Genomic DNA, 27,086 nt, shown 5'->3' on the forward strand with positions numbered 1-27,086 from the left:
TCTATGTCCCTCCTCCAGACCTCAGTTTGAATCTGTGCCCGGACAGAGCTGGGTGCACTTTAGTGAGCTCTCCTGAGCTTGCTAAAAAGAAAGTATTTTGTTAGGATTTTTTATTTTCAGAGAGATCTGCTGGCAACAGGCTCTCTGCTACGTGGGACTGAGGGGAGAGAAGCAGCCCTACTCACTAGAAGATAGGTCCTGCTTCTTAGGCTACTGGACACCATTAGCTCCAGAGGGATCGTACACAGGAACGCACCCTTGGTCGTCCGATCCCGGAACCGCACCGCCGTCCCCCTCGCAGAGCCAGAAGACAGAAGCCGGCGTGAGAAGCAAGAAGACTTCGAAATCGGCGGCAGAAGACTCCAGTCTTCATCTGAGGTAGCGCACAGCACTGCAGCTGTGCGCCATTGCTCCCACACTAAACCCACACACTCCGGTCACTGTAGGGTGCAGGGTGCAGGGGGGGGGGGGGGCGCCTTGGGCAGCAATTGGGAACCTCATGGCAAAAAGCAGCATATATACAGTTGGGCACTGTATATATGCATGAGCCCCCGCCATTGTTTTATACACAAAACGTGGGACAGAAGCCCGCCGCTGAGGGGGCGGGGCTTCTTCCTCAGCACTCACCAGTGCCATTTTCTCTCCACAGCTCCGCTGAGAGGAAGCTCCCCAGGCTCTCCCCTGCAGAATCACGGTAGAAAGAGGGTGAAAAGAGAGGGGGGGCTGCTGGGTAATTACAATTGACTACAGCTACCATCATATTCTGCTGCATTAGATCTATACATGCAAAGCTAATTCTGCTGGGTAATTACAATTGACTACAGCTACCATCATATTCTGCTGCATTAGATCTATACATGCAAAGCTAATTCTGCTGGGTAATTACAATTGTAAAATTATTGCATAGTATGTGATTTTGAAGTACTTTTTTAAGTTTTGAATGAGATAGACCCAGTTTATTCTTTGTGGAATGCCTGGTTGTTGTTTTTAAGGTAATTTATTGCCTTGCATTTGAGGGGGTGGGGTGTGGTTACAGATTTCAATTATTGGTTTCACTTGTAATAGTCTTCTACTTAAGTCCACTGGTGTAGGCTGTGCAAAGCCGTTTGGCTGTGCATTTAGTATCGAAGCGTGCATTTTATCAAAGCGTGATAAAATTGACACATAACAGCAGCGTTCAATCAGCGTTCAATCGAAGTGAAAAAGAAGGAACACAGAAGCACAACAATCAAACAAAAACAAAAAAAACTGAAGAACTAATAACAAATGTGAGTCACTTACTCCTCAGATCACTTACCTCCTGATTGTTGCATCTGATTAAATAGCACGGAAATACCTTACTTGGACATTTCAAAAACCGTCCATTTCACCTACAAATGCTTGTATCTGCATTGTAATTTTATTTTTTAAGCACAGCTGCACCAATGCAATTTAACCTGCAAACACTTAAAAAAATCTAACATAATTACCATTGCTTCTTAAACCTCTCACAATCCTTTCATTTCTTACACTCCAAATACATTTCTGCAACCACTTTATCTACGCTTTTGACTCTTTTCATACTAAATCTACACCCCTTGAGCATACACTGCTTTTCTCACCTGCATTTCAGCAAATCTTCTGCTTGGATTCACTTGCAGTCTCCTCTCCTACTTCCACTTTCCCTCAACCTATTTACCTACTTAACACTATGTCAAGGCTTTCCTATACTCCCCACATCACTCAGTGTCTACCTAATAATGTATCTTTATCCTTCCACCCTAGTCTCCTACACCTCCTCCTCTCTCCCCTCCTCTGTCTCCCCTCCATCCCTCTGTTTCCTACCCCCACCTTTCCTGTTACCCCACTTTCATTCACCTCTGCCCCATGGTCCTGCTACCCCACAACTCAGCCCTGCTCCCTCTCTCCTTTCCCTGTCACCTGCCCACACCCCCATCCACATCACACTGACCTCCCTCCCTGCCCACCTCCTGCAGTTTCCCCTCCTAGCTCAGGCACCCGTACCATCACTACTCTCTCATCATCCCTGCCCTCAAAGTTAATCCCACCTCATCGCTACAGCAACCCTGAAAATCTCATTCACATCTCTCCCACAAACTCATACCCCCTATCCTGTGCACTCTGGAATGCCAGATCTGTTTGTAACAAACTGGTCCCCACTCATGACCTTTTCATTTCCAACTCCCTACACCTACTAGCCATTACTGAAACTTGGATTACACCCTCTGACACTACTTCTGCTGCTGCTCTCTCTGCTGGGGGCCTCACATTCACACACACACCCCGACCTGGGGGTCGCCATGGGGGTGGTGTTGGGGTCCTTTTACCTTCTAGTTACTCCTACCAACTCATACCACCAGAACCATCCCTTATATTCTCTACATTTGAGGTCCACGCCATACGCCTCTTCCAACCAGTCCATCTTAGAGTAGCTGTCATTTACCGCCCCCCTGGCACTGCTTCCAAATTCATCGACAACTTTGCTTCCTGGCTTCCTCACTTCCTCTCTTCTGACATTCCCACCATTATTCTAGGCGATTTCAACATCCCTATTGACATCCCCACACAATCCCCTGCCTCTAAACTCCTTAACCTCACCTCTTCACGTGGTCTCTCCCAGTGGACCTCCTCACCCTCCCATGTGAATGGGAGCTCACTGGATCTGGTCTTCACTCACCGCTGTGATATTTCTGATTTTTCCAGCTCCCCATTTCCCCTCTCTGACCACCACCTGCTCTCCTTTAACCTATCTCTCTCGACTTCCCCATCTCTACCTCCTAAGGCTACCATCACTAAGCGTAACATTGAAGCTATTGACACCACATTCCTTTCCTCCCTGTTTGACTCACTTCTCTCTCCTATTCTCTCTCTCTCATGCCCTGAACAAGCCACTTCCACATACAATGCTTCCCTTACTTCTGCTCTTGACTCTGTTGCTCCACCAACCACTATTCACCCTCGCAAATTAACACCTCAACCCTGGCACACCAAATGCACCAGATATCTGCAAAAATGCTCACGTACTGCTGAGCGACACTGGAGGAAATCACGCTCTAAGGCAGACTTCCTCCATTTCAAACTTATGCTTTCATCCTTCAGTGCTGCCCTTTCTCTTGCTAAACAGTCATACTTCAAGAACCTCATCTCCTCCCAGTCTTCCAACCCCCGGCGCCTCTTTGCCACTCTCAACTCACTCCTCTGCCCACCTCCACCTCGTCTCCCTTCCTCACTCTCTGCTCTTGACTTTGCCACTTACTTCACATCCAAAATTGACTCCATACGTCAGGACATCACATCACACCAGACCATCAGTAACCAGCCTTCTCCCATCCCTTACCAACCCTCCCCATCCCTCGCACCAACTCTGTCATCTTTCTCCCATGCATCTGGAGAGGAAGTCATGGCCCTCATTCGTTCCTGTCCCCTCACCACCTCCCCACTTGACCCTATCCCCTCCCGCCTCCTCCGCTCCCTCTCTTCTTCTGCTTGTTCCCATCTTTCCCACCTTCTCAATCTCTCCCTATCATCAGGCACTGTCCCCTCTGCCTTCAAGCATGCACTCATCTCTCCTATTCTTAAAAAACCTACCCTTGATCCAAACACTCTCTCCAACTACCGACCCATCTCTCTCCTCCCTTTTGCCTCCAAACTCCTTGAGCGTATTGTCTACAACTGCCTTACTTCCTTTCTTTCCTCACACTCACTGCTTGACCCATTCCAATCTGGCTTCCGTCCTCTCCACTCCACTGAAACTGCCCTTACAAAAGTATGCAATGACCTCCATGCTGCTAAATCTAAGGGACACTACTCTCTACTTATTCTACTTGATCTCTCTGCTGCTTTTGACACTGTGGACCATCCTCTCCTACTGCAAATCCTTCACTCCATTGGTCTGCGTGACACTGCCCTCTCTTGGTTGTCGTCCTACCTTTCTAACCGTTCATTCTCTGTCTCCTCTCATGACTCCACCTCCCCCTCACTTCCACTAACTGTAGGGGTACCCCAAGGTTCTGTCCTTGGTCCTCTTCTCTTCTCTCTCTATACATCCTCACTAGGTAAGCTCATTAGTTCTTTTGGTTTCCAATATCATCTTTATGCTGATGACACTCAAATCTATCTTTCCTCTCCAGACCTCTCCCCTACTCTCCTCACTCGTATCTCCAACTGTCTCTCTGCTATCTCTTCCTGGATGTCCCAGCGCTTTCTTAAACTTAACATGTCTAAGACCGAGCTGATCATCTTCCCTCCCTCCCGCATAACCTCACCTCCTACAATCTCATTATCTATTGATGGCACTACTATCTCCTCTACCCCCCAAGTGCGCTGTCTTGGAGTAATCCTTGACTTCTCCCTCTCCTTCAAACCTCACATTCAGCACCTCTCACAAACCTGCCGTTTTCATCTAAAAAATATTTCCAGGAACAGACCCTTTCTGACCCAGGATGCTACTAAGACTCTTATCCACTCACTGGTCATCTCCAGACTGGACTACTGTAATCTCCTCCTGACTGGCATTCCTGACAAATACCTCTCTCCACTCCAATCTATCCTCAATGCTGCTGCCCGGCTCATTTTCCTCACCAAACGCACTAGGTCCACCTCTCCTCTCTTACTAGACCTTCACTGGCTCCCCTTCCCTTTCAGAATCCATTTCAAGCTTCTCACACTTGCTTACAAAGCCCTCACCCACTCCTCTCCCATCTACATCTCTGATCTTATCTCGCTTTACACTCCCACCCGTCCTCTTCGCTCTGCTAACGCTCGCCGACTCTCCTGCCTACGGATTACTTCCTCCCACTCCTACCTCCAAGATTTTTCACGCGCTGCACCACTTCTCTGGAATTCCCTACCTCTCCCCCTCAGACTCTCCACCTCTCTACAAAACTTCAAACGGGCTCTCAAGACCCACTTCTACACCAAACCCAGCCAAATCTCATCCTAAACCTCTGTTCCACGCTCTCTATGTACCCCATCTGTCTCACCCCTGTCTGTCTACCCCTCCCCGTTAGAATGTAAGCTCTCACGAGAAGGGCCCTCTTCCCTCATGTGCTTACCCTTTTCTTACTTTAATAATCTTCAACTGCACCAAATCCAGCAGTCTTCTGCCACCTGATACTTATTCCAGTGTCATCTGCTGATGTAGCTATGTTTATTTACCCTGTACTTGTCCTATATTGTCGTCAACTGTAAGTTGCTGTTTTCTTGATTGATTATTTGTTTATGTACTCTGTAATTGGGCGCTGCGGAACCCTAGTGGCGCCATATAAATAAAGGATAATAATAATAATAATAAATTTGACGCAAAAACTGTTATACAGCAGCTACTGGGTTAACACTAAGTTACTGTGTGATTCCTGGGTCATTTAGCGCTGGGGTGTGTGCTGGCATACTCTCTCTCTGTCTCTCCAAAAGGCCTTGTGGGGGAACTGTCTTCAAATAGAGCATCCCCTGTGTGTGTGGTGTGTCAGTACGCTTGTGTCGGCATGTTTGATGAGGAAGGCTATGTGGAAATAGAGCGGGTACAAATGAATGTGGGGTCGCCACCGACAGCGCCGACACCCGATTGGATGGATATGTGGAAGGTTTTAAATGATAATGTAAATTCCTTGCATAAAAGGTTGGATAAAGCTGAAGCCTTGGGACAGTCAGGGTCTCAACCCATGCCTGATCCAACAGCGCAGAGGCCGTCAGGGTCTCAGAAGCGCCCACTATCCCAAATTGTTGACACAGATATCGACACGGATTCTGACTCCAGTGTCGATGGCGATGATGCAAAGTTGCAGCCTAAAATGGCTAAAGCCATCCGCTACATGATTATAGCAATGAAAGATGTGTTGCACATAACAGACGAAACCCCAGTCCCTGACAAGAGGGTTTATATGTATGGGGAAAAAAGGCAAGAGGTGACCTTTCCCCCTTCACATGAGTTAAATGAGTTATGTGAAAAGGCTTGGGAATCACCAGATAGGAAACTGCAGATTTCCAAACGGATGCTTATGGCGTATCCCTTCCCGCCAACGGACAGGTTACGCTGGGAATCCTCCCCTAGGGTAGACAAAGCTTTAACACGCTTATCCAAGAGGGTAGCCCTGCCGTCACAGGATACGGCCACCCTAAAAGATGCTGCAGATAGAAAGCAGTAGGGTATCCTGAAATCCATTTATACACATTCAGGTACCCTGCTAAGGCCGGCAATTGCGTCGGCCTGGATGTGTAGTGCTGTAGCAGCATGGACAGATACCTTATCTGAGGAACTTGATACCTTGGACAAGGATACTATAATACTGACCCTGGGGCATATAAAAGACGCTGTCCTATATATGAGAGATGCCCAAAGAGACATTAGCCTACTGGGCTCTAGAATAAATGCTATGTCGATTTCTGCCAGAACGGTCCTGTGGACTCGGCAATGGACAGGCGATGCCGACTCAAAAAGGCACATGGAGGTTTTACCTTATAAGGGTGAGGAATTGTTTGAGGACGGTCTCTTGGACCTGGTCTCCACAGCTACGGCTGGAAAGTCAAATTTTTTGCCATATATTCCCTCACAACCTTAGAAAGCACCGTATTACCAAATGCAGTCCTTTCGATCACAAAAAGGCAAGAAAGTCTGAGGTGCGTCCTTTCTTGCCAGAGGCAGGGGTAGAGGAAAGAAGCTGCACAATACAGCTAGTTCCCAAGAACAGAAGTCCTCCCCGGCTTCCACTAAATCCACCGCATGACGCTGGGGCTCCACAGGCGGAGCCAGGCCCGGTGGGGGCGTATCTCCGAAATTTCAGCCACAAGTGGGTTCACTCTCAGGTGGATCCCTGGGCTATAGAGATTGTGTCTCAGGGATACAAGCTGGAATTCGAAGTGATGCCCCCTCACCGTTACCTCAAATCGGCCCTGCCAGCTTCCCCCATAGAGAGGGAAATAGTGTTAACTGCAATTCACAAATTGTATCTCCAGCAGGTGGTGGTAAAGGTTCCCCTCCTTCAACAGGGAAGGGTTAATATTCGACAGTGTTTGTGGTAGCGAAACCGGACGGTTCGGTCAGACCCATATTGAATTTAAAATCCCTGAACATATACCTGAAAAGGTTCAAGTTCAAGATGGAATCGCTCAGAGCGGTCATCGCAAGCCTGGAGGAGGGGGATTTTATGGTGTCTCTGGACATAAAGGATGCTTATCTTCATGTCCCCATTTATCCACCTCATCAGGAGTACCTCAGATTTGTGGTACAGGATTGTCATTATCAATTCCAGACGTTGCCGTTTGGTCTGTCCACGGCACCGAGAATATTTACCAAGGTAATGGCAGAAATGATGGTGCTCCTGCGAAAGCAAGGAGTCACAATTATCCCATACTTGGACGATCTCCTCATAAAGGCGAGGTCCAGAGAGCAGTTGCTGATCAGTGTAGCACGCTCTCGGGAAGTGTTACAACAGCACGGCTGGATTCTGAATATTCCAAAGTCGCAGCTGATCCCTACGACGCGTCTGCCCTTCCTGGGCATGATTCTGGACACAGACCAGAAGAAGGTTTTTCTCCCGACGGAGAAGGCGCAGGAACTCATGACACTGGTCAGAGACCTCTTAAAACCAAAACAGGTGTCGGTGCATCACTGCACGAGAGTCCTGGGAAAGATGGTGGCGTCATACGAGGCCATTCCCTTCAGCAGGTTCCATGCGAGGACCTTTCAATGGGATCTGTTGGACAAGTGGTCCGGATCGCATCTACAGATGCATCGGCTGATCACCCTATCCCCCAGGGCCAGGGTGTCTCTTCTGTGGTGGTTGCAGAGTGCTCACCTTCTCGAGGGCCGCAGATTCGGCATACAGGACTGGGTCCTGGTGACCACGGATGCAAGCCTCCGAGGGTGGGGGGCAGTCAAACAGGGAAGAAATTTCCAGGGTCTGTGGTCAAGTCAGGAGACTTGCCTTCACATCAATATCCTGGAACTAAGGGCCATATACAACGCCCTAAGTCAAGCGGAGACCCTGCTTCGCGACCAATCGGTGCTGATTCAATCAGACAACATCACTGCAGTGGCTCATGTAAACCGCCAAGGCGGCACAAGGAGCAGGGTGGCGATGGCGGAAGCCACCAGAATTCTTCGATGGGCGGAGAATCACGTACGAGCACTGTCAGCAGTGTTCATTCCGGGAGTGGACAACTGGGAAGCAGACTTCCTCAGCAGGCACGACCTCCACCCGGGAGAGTGGGGACTTCATCTTCGCACAGATTGCAAGGCGATGGGAACTGCCACAGGTGGACATGATGGCATCCCGCCTCAACAAAAAGCTACAGAGGTATTGCTCCAGGTCAAGAGACCCTCAGGCGATAGCTGTAGACGCACTGGTGACACCGTGGGTGTTCCAGTCGTTTATGTGTTTCCTCCTCTTCCTCTCATACCCTAGGTGCTGAGAATCATAAGAAAAAGAGGAGTGAGAACAATACTCATTGTTCCGGATTGCCCAAGAATGACTTGGTATCCAGAGCTGCAAGAAATGCTCACAGAGGACCCATGGCCTCTGCCTCTAAGGCAGGATCTGTTGCAGCAGGGGCCCTGTCTGTTCCAAGACTTACTGCGGCTGTGTTTGACGGCATGGCGGTTGAATGCCGGATCCTAGCAGAAAAAGGGATTCCGGATGAGGTTATTCCTACGCTAATAAAGGCTAGGAAGGACGTGACGGCTAAACATTATCACCGTATATGGCGGAAATATGTTGCTTGGTGTGAGGCCAGGAATGCCCCTACAGAGGAATTCCAGCTGGGCCGTTTCCTTCACTTCCTACAGTCGGGAGTGACTTTGGGCCTAAAATTGGGGTCCATTAAGGTCCAGATTTCGGCCCTATCCATTTTCTTTCAAAAAGAACTGGCTTCTCTTCCTGAAGTTCAGACATTTGGAAAGGGAGTGCTGCATATTCAGCCCCCGTTTGTGCCTCCAGTGGCACCTTGGGATCTTAACGTGGTGTTGAGTTTCCTGAAATCACACTGATTTGAGCCACTTAAAACCGTGGAGTTAAAATTTCTCACGTGGAAGGTGGTCATGCTATTAGCCTTGGCTTCAGCTAGGCGTGTGTCAGAATTGGCGGCTTTGTCACATAAAAGCCCCTATCTGGTTTTCCATATGGACAGGGCAGAATTGCGGACTCGTCCACAATTTCTGCCAAAAGTGGTGTCATCTTTTCATATGAACCAACCTATTGTGGTGCCTGTGGCTACTCGTGACTTGGAGGATTCTGAGTTACTAGATGTAGTCAGGGCTTTGAAAGTTTATGTAGCCAGAACGGCTAGAGTCAGGAAAACTGAGTCGCTGTTTATCCTGTATGCATCCAACAAGCTGGGTACTCCTGCTTCAAAGCAAACTATTGCTTGCTGGATCTGTAACACGATTCAGCAGGCTCATTCTGCGGCTGGCTTGCCGCTTCCAAAATCAGTAAAAGCCCACTCCACAAGGAAGGTGGGCTCTTCTTGGGCGGCTGCCCGAGGGCTCTCGGCATTACAGCTTTGCCGGGCGGCTATTTGGTCAGGTTCAAACACCTTTTCAAAGTTCTACAAGTTTGATACCCTGGCTGAGGAGGACCTTGTGTTTGCTCATTCGGTGCTGCAGAGTCATCCGCACTCTCCCGCCCGTTTGGGAGCTTTGGTATAATCCCCATGGTCCTTACAGAGTCCCCAGCATCCACTAGGACGTTAGAGAAAATAAGATTTTACTTACCGGTAAATCTATTTCTCGTAGTCCGTAGTGGATGCTGGGCGCCCGTCCGAAGTGCGGACCTCTTCTGCAATACTTGTATATAGTTATTGCTTAAATAAGGGTTATGTTATGGTTGCATCAGGGTTATCTGATGCTCTGTTGTTGTTCATGCTGTTAACTGGGTAAGTTTATCACGAGTTATACGGTGTGATTGGTGTGGCTGGTATGAGTCTTACCCTGGATTCCAAAATCCTTTCCTTGTACTGTCAGCTCTTCCGGGCACAGTTTCCTTAACTGAGGTCTGGAGGAGGGACATAGAGGGAGGAGCCAGTGCACACCAGTATCCTAATTCTTTCTTAAAGTGCCCTGTCTCCTGCGGAGCCCGTCTATTCCCCATGGTCCTTACGGAGTCCCCAGCATCCACTACGGACTACGAGAAATAGATTTACCGGTAAGTAAAATCTTATTTTTTTTATGTATGCCTATTGCTAATGCAAGTGGAGAGAGATCATTTTCCTGTTTAAAACAAATAAAAAATGAAAGAAGAACAACCATGGGTCAAGATCGTCTGTCAGCACTGTCTTTGCTGGCTGTGGAATCAGGTCTTGTTAGACAACTGGACTTCAATGACTTATACCCTTTTTCCACCTACGTACCGTGTTCGATCCAGGATGTTTAACACGGCTACAACCCGTGTCGGCTCCCCCGTTTCCACTACACTTCGACACGGGTTGTTCCCGTGTCTGATCTGTTTCCACCTAACCCGGGTAAGCTCTGTAAAAGCCTATTGCTGTCATTACAAATGGACTTTTTACTGTCTCATCAAGATGATGTCATCAAAAGGACCAAAACAGAGGGGTGGGGCCTGCTCACAGCATTGCAGCAATGGACGCTGGTGCAGTAGCTGTGTCTAGCATGGAGTCGCAGACTGTTTGCAGTTTACTGCTGCTTTCTGCTACAGACAGCTTGATGCAGCTTTTCACCTTGTGCTACCTACTGCAGAGCTGGAGAAGGAGAGCTCAATTCTTTGCAGAGAGGGCTACCTATCGACGCAAATATTTGAAAAGGAGGAGAGCGCGTATATCATCCACTGTTGTTATTTCTCTCATAACAATGAACTCTACACCAAGCCGAAGAATGTGGATGAGAGATCGCAGACATGGGGAAGCATTCATGCAGACTATTCTAGCATATCAGGAGGAGCAGTGGATGGCAAACTTCAGGATGTCTCGCGCTACATTCGAGTATGTTTTGGAACTACTGTCCCCCGCAATAACCATGCAGACCATCAGGTTCTGTAAGCCCATTGAGCCAGCCAGGAGATTAGCGATTGCTCTCTGGTGGTATGCTACCCCTGGAGAGTATCGCACAGTTTCCAGTTTATTTGGAGTAGGGATTGGCATGGTCTGCAAGATTGTCTACCAGGTCACGCGGGCATTGCTGGATACCATGTACCATCGCTTTATTTCCTTGCCACAAGGACAGCGGCTAGATGAGACTATAAAGTGGATGCTTTTGCAAAAAAAAAAAGCACGCAGAATAACACTGTAACAATAATTCTAAAGTTAAAGGGATGCTCTCTCTGTGAAAAGAAAATTGATTGTAACTGTATAGTGATGAGGGATTTTTTTGTACGACAATGTTTACACTTTGTCATATCAGGCATTAGAGGTTAAAATAACTAACTTTGTTGAGGATTGTTTGAAGTGTTTTTTTATGTCAAACGTACAATATTAGAAAAAAGTTGATTAACATTGTTTGCACTTTGATTTAAAGCATTATTTGCTCTGTTTATGTTTACAACATTGCAACATTGCACTATATTTTCTAGTAGGCGTTAAAAAAATATATATATATATATATTGTTTATATATTACATACAGGTTGTTAAAGCAGAATATTTATCTTATATAATACCCTTTATGAGGTCTAAGAACACTGTACGCTAACTACGTATGAAGTACCGTAAGGGTACGCACGTTGCGTAACTATCGCTTAGCCGTGGTCGAGACGCTCAAGCGCTACGTTCGCTCACGGCCAAGAGATCACTGGCAGGCACGCTATTGGCTGCCGACTACCCTAATGATTCGCTATAGCGATGCGACCGCTCGAGACCACGAGGAGATCACCAGCGGCGCATACGCTCACAATGTAAAACCTTTATATCTAAACCATAAACAGTGTATTATGCAGCAAACCCTTTGTGTAGTGATATGGTGTAAATGCAACACAGTATAACCTTACTAGCTTAAAAGCAGTTTGAGCGTCACCGACGCTCTGAGAATACTTAACTCTATAAGAAATACACAGATACCTGGGCTTAGGGTCCAACGCCTAATATATATATATTTTGAATGATATACTTGCAAAAGAATTAATACAAATACAAATCATACACTACACTATAACATAGACTAACTAACCAGGTAACTACACAGTAAATACAATACAATTAAGTTTAAGAGAAAAATGAGAGAAAGAGAAGAGAGAGAAAGATATGGCCCATAATAACAAGAGAGAAACAGTATGATTACGGAGAAAAACTTACGCACAAAGGAAACGATCGCATGCGCCTCTGGACATCCAGCTCCCGATTTTCAGCAATGATAACCGTTGAAGAAGTGAGAGCTGGATGTGATCGGCCTTTCTATTTATGCCCCACACACAATGCAATTCAATGGTCCCTACAATCTCATTGTTCATTGGACACAGGAATTCCTCCTCGCATTATAACAAAAGGTCATAGGTTGATTCATACAGGTGGGCTGTGACTATTTCCAACAGCTCAGGTGGGAGGGAAACTGGGTTTCCCGCCGCATGGGTAATAAAGTGCAAATAAAGTAAATGTTCATAAACTTCTTATGTCCATAACTATTCGCACGAGCGATTGATCTGCTTCAAACCAACACCGGAATATTTCTAATTAAATATTCTTCCGATGGATACTAAACACCACTGTATTACTCCTGTCTGACCCTTCGTAACAAAGAGGGATTTCTCTGTTCATGAACATTCTATATTAACCAAACTTTCAGAATCTATCAAAGGGACCATGATCTAAAAAATACATTATATAGTGAAAATATGTAATGATTGAGTCGCACGCTACGATCACATCAGGAGTACCTCAGATTTGTGGTACAGGATTGTCATTATCAATTCCAGACGTTGCCGTTTGGTCTGTCCACGGCACCGAGAATATTTACCAAGGTAATGGCAGAAATGATGGTGCTCCTGCGAAAGCAAGGAGTCACAATTATCCCATACTTGGACGATCTCCTCATAAAGGCGAGGTCCAGAGAGCAGTTGCTGATCAGTGTAGCACGCTCTCGGGAAGTGTTACAACAGCACGGCTGGATTCTGAATATTCCAAAGTCGCAGCTGATCCCTACGACGCGTCTGCCCTTCCTGGGCATGATTCTGGACACAGACCAGAAGAAGGTTTTTCTCCCGACGGAGAAGGCGCAGGAACTCATGACACTGGTCAGAGACCTCTTAAAACCAAAACAGGTGTCGGTGCATCACTGCACGAGAGTCCTGGGAAAGATGGTGGCGTCATACGAGGCCATTCCCTTCAGCAGGTTCCATGCGAGGACCTTTCAATGGGATCTGTTGGACAAGTGGTCCGGATCGCATCTACAGATGCATCGGCTGATCACCCTATCCCCCAGGGCCAGGGTGTCTCTTCTGTGGTGGTTGCAGAGTGCTCACCTTCTCGAGGGCCGCAGATTCGGCATACAGGACTGGGTCCTGGTGACCACGGATGCAAGCCTCCGAGGGTGGGGGGCAGTCAAACAGGGAAGAAATTTCCAGGGTCTGTGGTCAAGTCAGGAGACTTGCCTTCACATCAATATCCTGGAACTAAGGGCCATATACAACGCCCTAAGTCAAGCGGAGACCCTGCTTCGCGACCAATCGGTGCTGATTCAATCAGACAACATCACTGCAGTGGCTCATGTAAACCGCCAAGGCGGCACAAGGAGCAGGGTGGCGATGGCGGAAGCCACCAGAATTCTTCGATGGGCGGAGAATCACGTAATGTGTAAAAAGGGGGAAGCTGTCTGCGTGTAAAAAGGGGGACTACCTTCCGTAATGTGTAAAAAGGGGACGCTGTCTGCCGTAATGTGTAAAAAGGGGGACTGTCTTCCGTAATGTGTAAAAAGGGGGACGATGTCAACCGTAATGTGTAAAAAGGGGAGGCAGTCTGCCATAATGTGTAAAAAGGGGGACTGGCTGTCATAATGTGTAAAAAGGGGACGCTGTCTGTCGTAATGTGTAAAAAGGGGGAAGCTGTCTGCCATAATGTGTAAAAAGGGGGACTATGTCTGCCGTAATGTGTAAAATGTAGACTCTGTCTGTCTTAATGTGTAAAACGTGGACTCTGTCTGCCGTAATGTGTAAAAAGTAGTGATGTGCACTGGACATTTTTCGGGTTTTGTGTTTTGGATTCGGTTCCGCGGCCGTGTTTTGGATTCGGACGCGTTTTGCAAAACCTCCCTTAAAATTTTTTGTCGGATTCGGGTGTGTTTTGGATTTGGGTGTTTTTTTTCTAAAACCCCTCAAAAACAGCTTAAATCATAGAATTTGGGGGTAATTTTGATCCCATAGTATTATTAACCTCAATAACCATAATTTCCACTAATTTCCAGTCTATTCTGAACACCTCACACCTCACAATATTATTTTTAGTCCTAAAATTTGCACCGAGGTCGCTGGATGACTAAGCTAAGCGACTTAATTGGCCGGCACAAACACCTGGCCCATCTATAAGTGGCACTGTAGTGTCAGACAGGATGACACTTAAAAAATTGGCCCCAAACATCACATGATGCAAAGATAAATAAAAAAAAAGGTGCAAGATGGCATTGTCCTTGGGCCCTCCCACCCACCCTTATGTTGTATAAACAGGACATGCACACTTTAACAAACCCATCATTTCAGCAACAGGGTCTGCCACATGACTGTGGCTGAAATGACTGGTTGGTTTGAGCCCCCACCAAAAAAGAAGCACTCAATCTCTCCTTGCACAAACTGGCTCTACAGAGGCAAGATGTCCACCTCCTCCTCATCGTCCGATTCCTCACCCCTTTCACTGTGTACATCCCCCTCCTCACAGAGTATTAAGTCGTCCCCACTGGAATCCACCATCACAGGTCCCTGTGTACTTTCTGGAGGCAATTGCTGATAAATGTCTCCACGGAGGAATTGATTATAATTCATTTTGATGAACATCATCTTCTCCACATTTTCTGGAAGTAACCTCCTACGCCGATCGCTGACAAGGTTACCGGCTGCACTAAACACTCTTTCGGAGTACACACTGGAGGGGGGGCAACTTAGGTAAAATAAAGCCAGTTTGTGCAAGGGCCTCCAAATTGCCTCTTTTTCCTGCCAGTATACGTACGGACTGTCTGACATACCTACAGTGATGCTGTCACTCATATAATCCTCCACCATTCTTTCAATGGTGACAGAATCATATGCAGTGACAGTAGACGACATGTCAGTAATCGTTGGCAGGTCCTTCAGTCCGGACCAGATGTCAGCTATCGCTCCTGACTGCCCTGCATCACCGCCAGCGGGTGGTTTTGGAAATTTTATTCTTTACCTGGCAGATCCAGTGGCGGGAGGAAATAAAGCAGCCACCTCTTCCCATCCAGTGTTGGGAAGGTCAGGCATCGCAATCGACACAATTGGACTCTCCTTGGGGATTTGTGATTTAGAAGAATGCACAGTTCTTTGTTGTGCTTTTGCCAGCTTAACTCTTTTCATTTTTCTAGCGGGAGAATGAGTGCTTCCATCCTCATGTGAAGCTGACCCACTAGTCATGAGGAACATAGGAGAGGGCCTTAGCCGTTCCTTGCCACTCCGTGTCGTAAATGGCATATTGGCAAGTTTACGCTTCTCCTCAGACGCTTTTAATTTAGATTTTTGGGTAATTTTACTGAACTTTTGTGTTTTGGATTTTACATGCTCTCTACTATGACATTGGGCATCGGCCTTGGCAGACGACGTTGATGGCATTTCATTGTCTTTGCCATGACTAGTGGCAGCAGCTTCAGCACTAGGTGGAAGTGGATCTTGATCTTTCCCTATTTTACCCTCCACATTTTTGTTCTCCATTTTTTAATGTGTGGAATTATATGCCAGTAATATATCTGGAATTAGACAGCAGTAATGTCTGGAAATAGATACCACTAGATAGATACCAGATACCACTGTGACTGGAATGATGATGACCTATGCACAGTGACAGGACACTACCACAGCATCCTACAGCAGCAAGATGCAGCACAAGACACTGGACTTTTAGTCACCACAATGCAGCACTGACACTGAGCACAGATATTAAGCACTGTTCAGGATACTAGAAGTGACACGGAGCTGCAAGATACAGCAATGGACTACTGTACTGTACTACTATATACTGGTGGTCACCACAATGCAGCACTGTACTACTATATACTGGTCACCACAATGCAGCACAGATATTGAGCACTGATCAGGAGAATAGAACTGAGTCTGACACAGAGCTGCAAGATACAGCAATGGACTACTGTACTGTACTACTATATACTGGTCGTCACCACAATGCAGCACTGTACTACTATATACTGGTCACCACAATGCAGCACAGATATTGAGCACTGATCAGGAGAATAGAACTGAGTCTGACACGGAGCAGCAAGATACAGCAATGGACTACTGTACTGTACTACTATATACTGGTGGTCACCACCATGCAGCACTGTACTACTATATACTGGTCACCACAATGCAGCACAGAAATTGAGCACTGATCAGGAGAATAGAAGTGACATAGAGCAGCAAGATACAGCAATGGCCTACTGTACTGTACTGCTATATACTGGTGGTCACCACAATGCAGCACTATATACTGGTCACCACAATGCCGCACAGATATTGAGCACTGATCAGAATACTGATCAGAATACTAGAACTGAGTCTGACACGGAGCTGCAAGATACAGCAATGGACTACTGTACTGTACTACTATATACTGGTGGTCACCACAATGCAGCACACTGAGCACAGATATTGAGCTTTTCAGGCAGAGAACGTAGCCACGTCCTCTCCGCTCAATCGACAATGCACGAGTGAAAAAAGGCGGTGACACGCGGCTCTTTATATGGAATCCGAATCTCGAGTGAATCCGACAGCGGGATGATGACGTTTTCCCCCGTTCGGGTTTTGCGTGGTTGGCGGGAAGAACCGAGGCTGCCTCAGACCCGTGCAAACCACATGAAGTTCGAGGGGGTTTGTATCTCGACAAACCGAACCCGCTCATCTCTAGTAAAAAGGGGGACGCTGTCTGCCATAATGTGCAAAAAAGGGGGACGCTGTCTGCCGTAATGTGTAAAAAGGGGGACGCTGTCTGCCATAATGTGTAAAAATGGGGACTGTCTGCCGTAATGTGTAAGAAGGGGACACTGTCTGCTGTAATGTATAAAAAGGGGACGCTGTCTGCCGTAATGTATAAAAAGGGGACGCTGTCTTCTGTAATGTGTAAAAAGGGGGACTGTCTTCCGTAATGTGTAAAAAGGGGGACTATTTGCTGTAATGTGTAAGAAGGGGATGCTGACTGCCATAATGTGTAAAAAGGGGACGCTGTCTGCCGTAATGTGTAAAAAGGGGGACAGTGTCTGCCATAATGTGTAAAAAGGGGACGCTGTCTGCCATAATGTGTAAAAAGGGGGACTGGCTGCCATAATTTGTAAAAACGGGGACTCTGCCATAATGTGTAAGATGTGGACTCTGTCGTAATGTGTACAAAGGGGAATTTGTCTGCCGTAATGTGTAACAGGGGCTCTACCTGGTGTAGTGGCGCTACTGTGCAGCGTAATTTGAATAATGGAGACCACTGTGCACCGTAATGATGGCTCGCCCCTATATTTTTTGCGCACGCCTACGTCACGCACTGCCCCTGTTTTACATAAGGGGGGGCACCGATGTTGTTTCTTGCACACAGCGCTAAAATGTCTAGTTATGGCACTGCATTCATCACATCTCAAAAGAGATTTTTGAAAATACCCTATTGTAAAAAACTTTTTTAAGAGTCTAATCCTCTTCCACCTATAATTATTTGTGAAAAGACTTTAAATGACAGAAAATTATAGTTAGAAAGAATTATTTTTAACTGCAAAATGTTTGGAAATGAATAGTCTTTGGGCCCGATTCAGCATGGAACGCTCTTCAGCAGCGTTCGCATGCTGGGGCCTTTTAAAGTGTGCGCACGCGCAGCAGCCACAATGTGCGTTGGCATATTATGAGATGCGATGGCATCTCACATCTGCGAATGCCTCTGCCCGATTGACAGGCAGAAGCATTCGCGGGCAGGAGGGGGTGTCGCGTCGGAGTTTAGGGGCATAGACTCGGTGTTGGGGGGTGGCGCGGTCCGGACAACGCAGGTGTGTCCGGACCATTTGCGGGGCGGGCCGCAGTGACTGCATGACATCACAAGCAGCCGCTGTGAGCTGAAACATGGCGGGTAGCCGTCTGCCTTTGCAGCTAGGCTGTGTAGGCAGAGGGCTACCCTAAACTTGCAAAAGCATCGACGCTCTGCGATACTTTTGCATGTTTGCAGGAGGCTGGATCTGGCATGCAGGGCGGACTTGTTCTGTACTGGGCGTCCCTCCGCATGTCAGAGTATTGGATCGTAGATGTGCGTTTTTTCCCACATCTACGGCCCATGCTGTATTATTAGGCCATTTGATCCTACATTGAATGGGCCTAATATGTTCTTAGAGTCTCAATTTTAAAATGTGTTTTTCCTTCCCAGTATATCATAGTCAGAAGAACATTCTAGGTAATAAATCATGAAAGATATTTAACAAATTCTGAGTTGTTTTATATTAGATTTTTGAAATATTTGATTAAAATTACTTTCAAATTTGAGCTGCAAAATGTACAAATATTGCACTTTACGCATTTGATGAACCCATTTGGTCTAGTTTCATCATCTAGTATCCAAATAAAGTATCATCATTTCAAAAGATATTTAAGATTTCTCATCTTGCTTAAGGTAATATCTGGCTAGTCAGGAATAATTTGACTGAGAATGTGGTCCATCTTTAATACGTTTCTATGTTTGTTAGGAATGGTCCTACCATAACAGGTCATCTATGTAAGGCTCTCCTGATGAGATCCGAACTGAGTCTCAGTTTGGATCTTCCAGCGATTCGGAATTCGGATTTTAAATCCAAATGTGGGGTTTTAGATTGCAAAACTTCCATGATTTTAGCTGTATTGTATACATTTTTATTGATTTTTAGCAATAATTATCCATTTTTTATTGATTTTAAACTAATTCTAAATCCGAACCAAAACACGATAGTGGTTTTGCAAAACCAAAACACGAGGATGAACTTAGAACCAAAATGAAATCACGGGGCTCTGCACACCTCTCTAGTATGTATATAACTATGTCTGTCAACCAGTGTTGCAAGTAGAAATATTTTCTTAGTTTTACTGAGTGCTGAAAAATGGGCGTGTCATAAAGCAGCTTCACTAGTGTGAGCAGCTACATGACACTAGCGACACAGCCCCTCTGCACTAAGGAGGCAAAGCTAGAAATATATAGTAATGCCTCCAGTATAATAGAAATATATACAAAATCATAAAGTATCATAGAGGGTGGGGAGGGACAACTAATGTTCTGGAAGAGTTTGTTTTTCCCCTCTACAGGGAAACAAGTCAACAGCAGGATATCAAAAGGCTAAAAGTGGATCGAATGGAAGAGAAGACACCATGGGTGGGTAGAAAGAGACATCCAAATTGATACCTCTTTATTTCCTACGTAGATACAGATGAGAAGGACGAGGCCAGCTGTAGACAGACGATATATCCAAAGATCACTGTGTGGACCCTTAGATGATTGGCCAGGACACAGACCAGAAGTACCAGGCACAGATGACCTGAACCAGATGGTCCATGGGATGATGACACTCTCAGAAGACCCCACTACATTATCCGAAGAAGACTTCACAAAGAAACAACTAGGCCTTTAGTTTCCATTGTTGAGGGATATTAGGAAAGGGCTTGCCCACATAGGCAAATTTTTTTGTCCTTGCATAAGTATCCATAAATATAAAAATAAGTTTTTTTTTCCATCTACCTATGGCGGTGCAGGAGAGAAATGCCTCTCCTCAACCCCTTCATTACTTTATACTTTGAACTGTGATATTACTTTGTTATAATCTTTTCCAAACTAAATATTTCCCTTTAGACACCTGTACTAACATATAACACACACTTACACTAAAATGTTTTTGACTGTATGTCAGTTTAATCTGTCGAATGCCAGATTACTGTCAATAGGGGGATATGTTACAGAGTAATTTCCTTATATCCATTTTAGAGACATATATTATATTGTACTTTTATACAAAGAATTAAACTGGTAACATTGTTTTTTTCAGCCAGGCCTAATTAACATATCTATACAAGTGTCCTAGGCCTAGTTTGCATTTGAACAGACAAGCCCACTCACTATACAATAGCTTTCACACACTTCCTGTAGAAGACACACCCACAAGTTGAATGTATTACATGAACAGCTGAGAAAACAGCCCTCTCTCTCTCCAGACCCACACACTGGCACACACAGCTACAGAGCTCTCAGAACCATGGGCCTTGATATGCCTGGGAAGCTTGGAGGCCTTTCCTCATAATGGCTAAGTATCATTCTTTCTATGGGGGAGATGTACTAAGCCTGAAAAGTGATAAATATCACTGTGATAAAGCACCAGCCAATCGGCTCCTAACTGCCATGTTACAGGCTGTGTTTGAAAAATGACAGGAGCCGATTGGCTGGTACTTTATCACTGTGATATTTATCACTTTTCAGGCTTAGTACATCTGGCCCTATATCACATAGATAAATGGAATAGCATAGCTAAATATATGTTTGTGGAAGTTGTGAAACGTTTGGCATAGAATAGTTAATTTGGAAATACATATGGCTTAAAGGTTAATGGTGCTTGTGCAATTATGTGATCTGTAATGGTAATTGGAACATTAGACAATCTGTAGCATAGCATTTCTGGTATACATTTGTGGATGGTGATTTATAACAGATTGTAGTTGTTTTATATAGTGTATCTTGCTGAAATAGAGACGTCGACACATAGTTCCTTTTGTTACTGTGGTCATGTGCTTGTAGCAATGGCATGCTGGTATTTGTGGTTACTTGGTGATCTGGTCTTGTGATGATTCCTATAACATGGACAGCATGCGATATGTGGTGCTGGTCTTGGAAGGCTGAAATTAGTTGGTTTTAGGCCTGAAAAGTTAGCACAATGTAGGATGCGTTTATTCCAAAAGTACAGACCGGAATTGGCATATAATTACTGGCTACATTATATAGCATAGCCAGCATACAATGGGTGGGATTCAAATAACATATCACGCCCAATTTCCTTTCTAAAATGATCTCCGTTTTCGCGAATATTGCACCCATAGTGATCAGCTTTAGCTGTGTAAAAGGTTGTGTGCCTCCCTACTCCAGGGGTAGCGAGCTGAAATAATGATACCACACCTCTGAGGGCAGAAACAGAACGGGTGTGGAAAGGGGTGAAAATAATTGAATCCCGCCCCATATATGTTCTGGTTATTGAGATACTGTGTTGGCTTGGAATTGTGAAATGTAATTAGATGGCTTGGAATTGTGAAATCAGCACGTAAGTATTATGTTGTAATTTATACAGTCTGGAATGTAGTGGAGTCTTTCAGAGATATGTAGTTTATAAAATGGCTTCTGCTATGTGAATTTATGGCCTAGAATGCCATGTGTTTGAACCTGCAAACCTAAAATGGCTGCTGGCATTCCCTTTTGAACCATGGCCCTCATTCCGAGTTGTTCGCTAAGTTTTTCGTTCGCACAACTTATTAGTAAAGTTGCGTTAATGTAGTAAATTTGCGAACATCCGCCCCCAACGTATTTTTGCTCATTCGCACACATTATTACACAAAGTGGGCGTACGCCAAATGACATCGCAGCAATGCGAAATCGTCGCAGCAATGCGAACCCATCGCATTAACACATACTTCTTCGTAAAAAAACTAAGTTGTAGTAGATTTACACATTTTTCAGTTAAAGTGCTCACTTTTGCAGAGAAACGCAGCTGAATTTGTTTTTTTACTATTTCGTGGACTAACACCTTCCAATTAAAAGTCCACAAGCCCTCATCAATAACAAATCCAATTAGTGAATGAATTGAAATGTTCATGATCAATTAAGTATTTGTTTAAATACCTGAAGAACACTTTGTAGCCATAAAAGAGCCTCCTTTTATTAACATGTTTAATATAAATATAGATGTTTGCAATGTGCTTGTTCTAATGTGTTTTCTGAATTTATTAAAGTTGAGTTTTTGTATGTGAATGAAGGTGTTTGCATGTTTATTTAGCCAATAACATGTTTTAGTTGGTCTTTTAAAATAACTTACGTTAGTTGTTTGAAATGTTTAAGGTAAGAAATGTTTGTTATGCAATCTGGTGTTCCTTTATTGCATTAATAAATAATAAGGAGTCGCAAAAGTATTTAAATGTAATAGTTTATTTTTTTTCTAAAGTTGAATAATGTTAATTTTTTTTTTTTTTTTTTAAAACAAACAAACAATTAACATATTTTTTCCATGTCGTCAACAAGTGCCAACAAGGCCTGGAGATGGTGCCTCATATTTGTAAAAATATACTGTAACGATGTGGGATCTCCAACGGCAACATCTGAAATTAAGAGATAACATAAACATTACTAACTTACTCACATTGCTTATTATCCAAGCAAGGCACAAAGCACACTTTAATGCATGCAGGTCCAAACTGCATTCCTCCTACTTGTGTGAAACTACATATACCAGCATGCGTTGACTCAGTTTTGGGGCCAGGGAATGCCAAACCTGTGTAAGGGCATGCTGGGATGTGTAGTTTTTCCACAGTTGCAGTTGCGCAGTTTGGACAGGCCTGCTTAATGGCAAAGTTGATACATCATGACTGTTTTGTGGTACAATCATTAGCATAAAAAAACGCAAGCCTGCTCAGTCTTTTTTTGTTACTTATTCCAATTTTAAAGACCATGGGCTACATTTACTACTATGTGAGTTCATTTTAAGATGTAGCGTTGCCCATAGCAAACAAGCCAAAATAAAATTATTATCTTGTAGAAGTGGTTCCCCAATTGTAAAGATTAATTGTATTGGTTGTTATGGGCGACATCCCATGTTAAAGTTATGTTCCATCTTCGTCACTGTTACACCATGTTGGCATTCATTACCATCTTTTTGTTTTTTGTTTATTTTAAAGGGGTTTGGTCCTGCCTCCTCACACTGCATATCAACATCTTCCGAAGGCCAACATATCATAGCATTCCCACACTCCCTGAAAGCTGCCCTTACTAAATAAGTGCAAACAGGTTTGACTAGAACAATTAGTCATTTTGTGAATGTAACTTTCACACAACAAATCAGTGTGTCATTAGGCTGCATAACAAAGTGAAGCATGTGATTTGTAAGTGCAAATATTCAGACTACACAGGCCCAAGTGTAAAAGGCCAACAACATACTAAACTCCACTCAGGTCTAACTGTTTACCATAAAAACTAACACATATAAACCCTGTTGTCCTGGCAACCCTGGCTACCTAATGAGTGTCAACCTAGAGTGGACACACAAAACATTGCACACATACACACTGTACATATAATGACACTCACAAATATGTAAAGGCAACATGTACACCATGATGAAAATAACAAATATTTGTCCAGGGTCCAAGAATTCAAACAGTACAACACTGCATGTTTTGGCATTGTAAGTGTAAGTGGGTAATCATTTTTAAAAATAAAAAAATAAACTTACTTTCCACGGCAACATCAAGACTCCCTGAACGGTCTTCAGGGGCTTCCTCTGCCCATTCACTGGGTGGGGATGTTGGCTGGATGGGGGAAGGCGGCTGGATGGGGGAAGGAGGAGGGATTGGGGAAGGAGGAGGGATTGGGGAAGGAGGAGGGATTGGGGCAGGAGGCTGGATGGGGGAAGGAGGCTGGATTTGGGCGCAAATTTCAGAGGGGGGGTCTGATTGAGAGGGCGAGGGGGGCGGAGAGAAAGTTAAGGCAATAGAGGGTGAGGGGGGTTCAGATGGGGATGTAGAAGTTGAAGGAGAAGGGGTATGGGAAGGAGGAGAAGGGGTCCCAGAAAGAGATGGAGAGGTGTGGTGAGAAGGGGAATGGAAAGTGGAGTGGGCCAGGGAAGCTGAGGGGGACTGGGAAGCTGATGGGGACTGGGAAGCTGATGGGGACTGGGAAGATGAGGGGGACTGGGAAGATGAGGTGGACTGGGAAGCTGAGGGGGACTGGGAAGCTGAGGGGGAGTGAGAAGGGGAGGGGGAGTGAGAAGGGGAGGGGGAGTGAGAAGGGGAGTGGGAGTGGGAAGGGGAAGGGGGCGGAGAGTTGTGCCGTTGTTGTCCTAGAATGATATTATTGACAACATTTTTTTTACATGAGAAATTACATAGTATTCAATTTGTTTTTTCAATGTTCTGTTCCATGTTAAATTCATTGTTTTTTTTTAAAGAAAAGCAAACATGTTAAGATCCTCTTCATGTTGGCCACAGCAAACAAAATGAGTCCAAACTTTTACTTTGAAGCTCATTCCTTAATCTAGTCCATTGAGTCATCGTGATTGGTCTAGGCAACATCACCAGATTACTATTCAAGGCACCTTATTATATAGCCAGCACTGATCAAGTATTTTGGTCCAGTTTCCTGGCTGCTTCTTATTTCTTGAAAACATGCACTTGTTTGGTGTCACTTTGCTACAGTCAGTACTGTTTTCCCTAACCACACACACTGTCCTAATTTCCAAAAAAGGACACTGAAGGTTGCAATTAGCCTACCACTTACTGTAAAATGTGGGTAATTCCAAGGGGATTACAGCAGGAATTTAGTTTGCAATTGGCCAAAAGCATGTGCACTGCAGGGGTGGCAGATATAACATGTGCAGAGAGAGTTAGATTTTGGTGGGTTTTGAAATTATGGGCAGGGTAAATACAGGCTGCTTTATTTTAACACTGCAAATTATTTTGCAGATTTAACACACCCCACCCAAATCTTACTCTCTCTGCACATGTTACATATGCTTCCCCTGCAGTGCACATGGTTTTGCCCAATTGTTCAATAAATTCCGCCAGCACAAAACTTGGAAATTCAGCCATTAGCACAATTTATGCAAATAATCTTATGTAATGTAACTTACTTCGTGTATGCAGAGCACGGATTTGCTGGCGGATCTCCGCCAACAAATCGGGAGTCCTCCTGCGGAGATCACTCCACCTCCTCTCAAGCTGGATGATTGTCCGCCTGCTGCGGACGCGAGTCCGCAGCAGGCGGCGGACCTCCGCGTAGGCCTCGCGCTTCACCCGATTGGGGATGAAGCGCCCAACGCCGCCTACGCAGCGGTCCATCACCGCAACCAGCACGCGGAGCTCCCGCCTGGTGAACGGTGCTGCACGCATCATGGCAATGGCGTTTTCCTTATTTGGGCATATATTTATAGTGTCTGTTAGCATGTGATTGGTCCAAAATCTATGTTGTCATTTCTAATAACTTTATTGATCTTTGCAATGCTGTGAAGAGCAGAGTGTTATTTCGCACGAGCGGAAATTCGCATTAGCAGAAGCGAAAATTTTTATAAAACCACATTTTAAAAAAAAAACACACACAGAGACACAGAGTTTATTTAAAATTACTATACATATCTGTGTACTCACCACAGTTCGTGTGATCATTCAGCTGGACAGTCACAAAGTGTGAAACATTGAGTATCATTTGTTTGTGTGTTTGGTTACATAATCAGGATTTGAGGATATAAAACAAATAAGGACACTATTTAGCAACATTACAGTATTTTAATTTCTAACTAAACATTGTAAGCTTAACGTGTTTTTGGATTTTGAAGAAAAAACAATTACCCATTCCAACACAACAAAAGCCTTACCCAATCACTTTACAATATCATACAAAATGACATCATTGTTTAAAAAACATAAGCATACTGTGTTGTATTATTTGTTCAAATAGAAAATATAAAAACACTATACCTGAAATATTCGGCAACAATTCTTGCCCTCACTTGGCTCCCCCTCCGTGTCACACTCCCCCCACCGAAGCGTCGACCAACCCCTGGCTCCTCATCAGGCAATTCCTCTGCCTGAGGAAGCTCTACACTACTCCTTACCGCGATATTATGTAGTATTGCGCACAGGACCACTATTTTACTTGCCATCTCCGGCGAATACATGATGTCGCCACCAGTGCGGTGGAGCACACGAAACCGCCCTTTAAGGACACCAATTGTGCGCTCCACCAGCTGCCTAGTGGCAGTAAGCGCGGAGTTAAATGCCATCTGTGGTCCTGGCCTGGGATTACGGTAAGGAGTCATGAGCCAGGGGGTGCAAGGATATCCACGGTCTCCTGTTGGAAGAAAAGCCAAAATTTTGAAATATTAAATTTGTCAAGTTACTTTTTTTGGAAAAAAATATTTGAGCAACAACTCACCCAATAACCACATGTCTGCTCGTTGACTTGATCTTAATCTCTGCCATATCCCTGATTGTCTAATGACATATGCATCATGTGAACTTCCAGTAAATTTTGCATTCAGGGAAAGGATCTGGAGGGATGGCCCACAAACAACCATTACATTCAGAGAATGAAACAGTTTCCTGTTTCTATAAATTTCTTCATTATGTCTTGGTGGCTGAATAGCAACATGTGTGCCATCCACAACCCCAATAACATGTGGGAAGCGACTACCACCTTCCTCAAATTGCCGCTTCACCACATCTAGGGCACCAACATCCAAAGGCATATCAATGAATTGCTTCACCCGCTTTAGGAAAGCCTGGCAGACACGCCGCAGGACCTTACTGAACTGGCCCTGCGACATGCCAACCTGGTCTCCCACAACATGCTGATATGAGGCTGTAGCCAAAAAATGTAACACTGCAAGGAATTGTGTCAATGGTGGTATTGCTGTAGGATACCGAATTTCAGACTCCAGATCACTCTCTATTATGGAGAGAGTGTCTAGGATTAGATGTGGTGGCAGCCTGTATCTACGCACCACCACATCATCTGGCATACCAAAAAGTAGGACACGGGTTCGGAAAATTGGTGGCCTAGCACGCCTCCGTTGCCTTGGTTGATGAGGAGCCGGCTGTGGTTGTGGGGCTGGCGGTTGGGGTGGGAGTGCTGGCGTGGGTTGGGGAGGTAGGGCTTCTGCAGCAATAAATATTGACATAACACACTTTTTTGAAAAAGAAAAAAAACGAGGTGAAAAATACAAAAACAACTTATAAAAAATATTCAAACAATAAATGTTGT

General features: G+C 45.0%; 1 protein-coding gene and 1 long non-coding RNA gene across 2 annotated transcripts in view; one reads left to right on the plus strand and one right to left on the minus strand.

The window, feature by feature from the left end:
* LOC134910317 (uncharacterized) overlaps positions 1–20,415 on the plus strand; it is a 103,348-nt gene extending 82,933 nt beyond the window's left edge. Inside the window, exon 4 of the long non-coding RNA XR_010176168.1 lies at positions 19,507–20,415. This is a non-coding gene — a long non-coding RNA (uncharacterized LOC134910317). The remainder of the gene's footprint in view (positions 1–19,506) is intronic.
* Positions 20,416–22,337: 1,922 nt separating this feature from the next.
* On the minus strand, positions 22,338–26,624 carry LOC134911750 (putative nuclease HARBI1). Its single transcript, XM_063919801.1, has 5 exons — positions 26,259–26,624; positions 25,802–26,174; positions 25,472–25,493; positions 23,563–24,168; positions 22,338–22,432 (listed from the first exon to the last, which is right to left on the minus strand). Exons 1-3 carry the CDS (start codon positions 26,569–26,571, stop codon positions 25,490–25,492), a joined length of 690 nt encoding a protein of 229 aa, XP_063775871.1. The 5' UTR covers positions 26,572–26,624; the 3' UTR covers positions 22,338–22,432; positions 23,563–24,168; positions 25,472–25,489.
* Positions 26,625–27,086: the final 462 nt, after the last annotated feature.

This window comes from Pseudophryne corroboree, chromosome 4 (assembly GCF_028390025.1).
Source record: "Pseudophryne corroboree isolate aPseCor3 chromosome 4, aPseCor3.hap2, whole genome shotgun sequence".
In the NCBI taxonomy this organism is placed as follows: Eukaryota; Metazoa; Chordata; class Amphibia; order Anura; family Myobatrachidae; genus Pseudophryne; species Pseudophryne corroboree.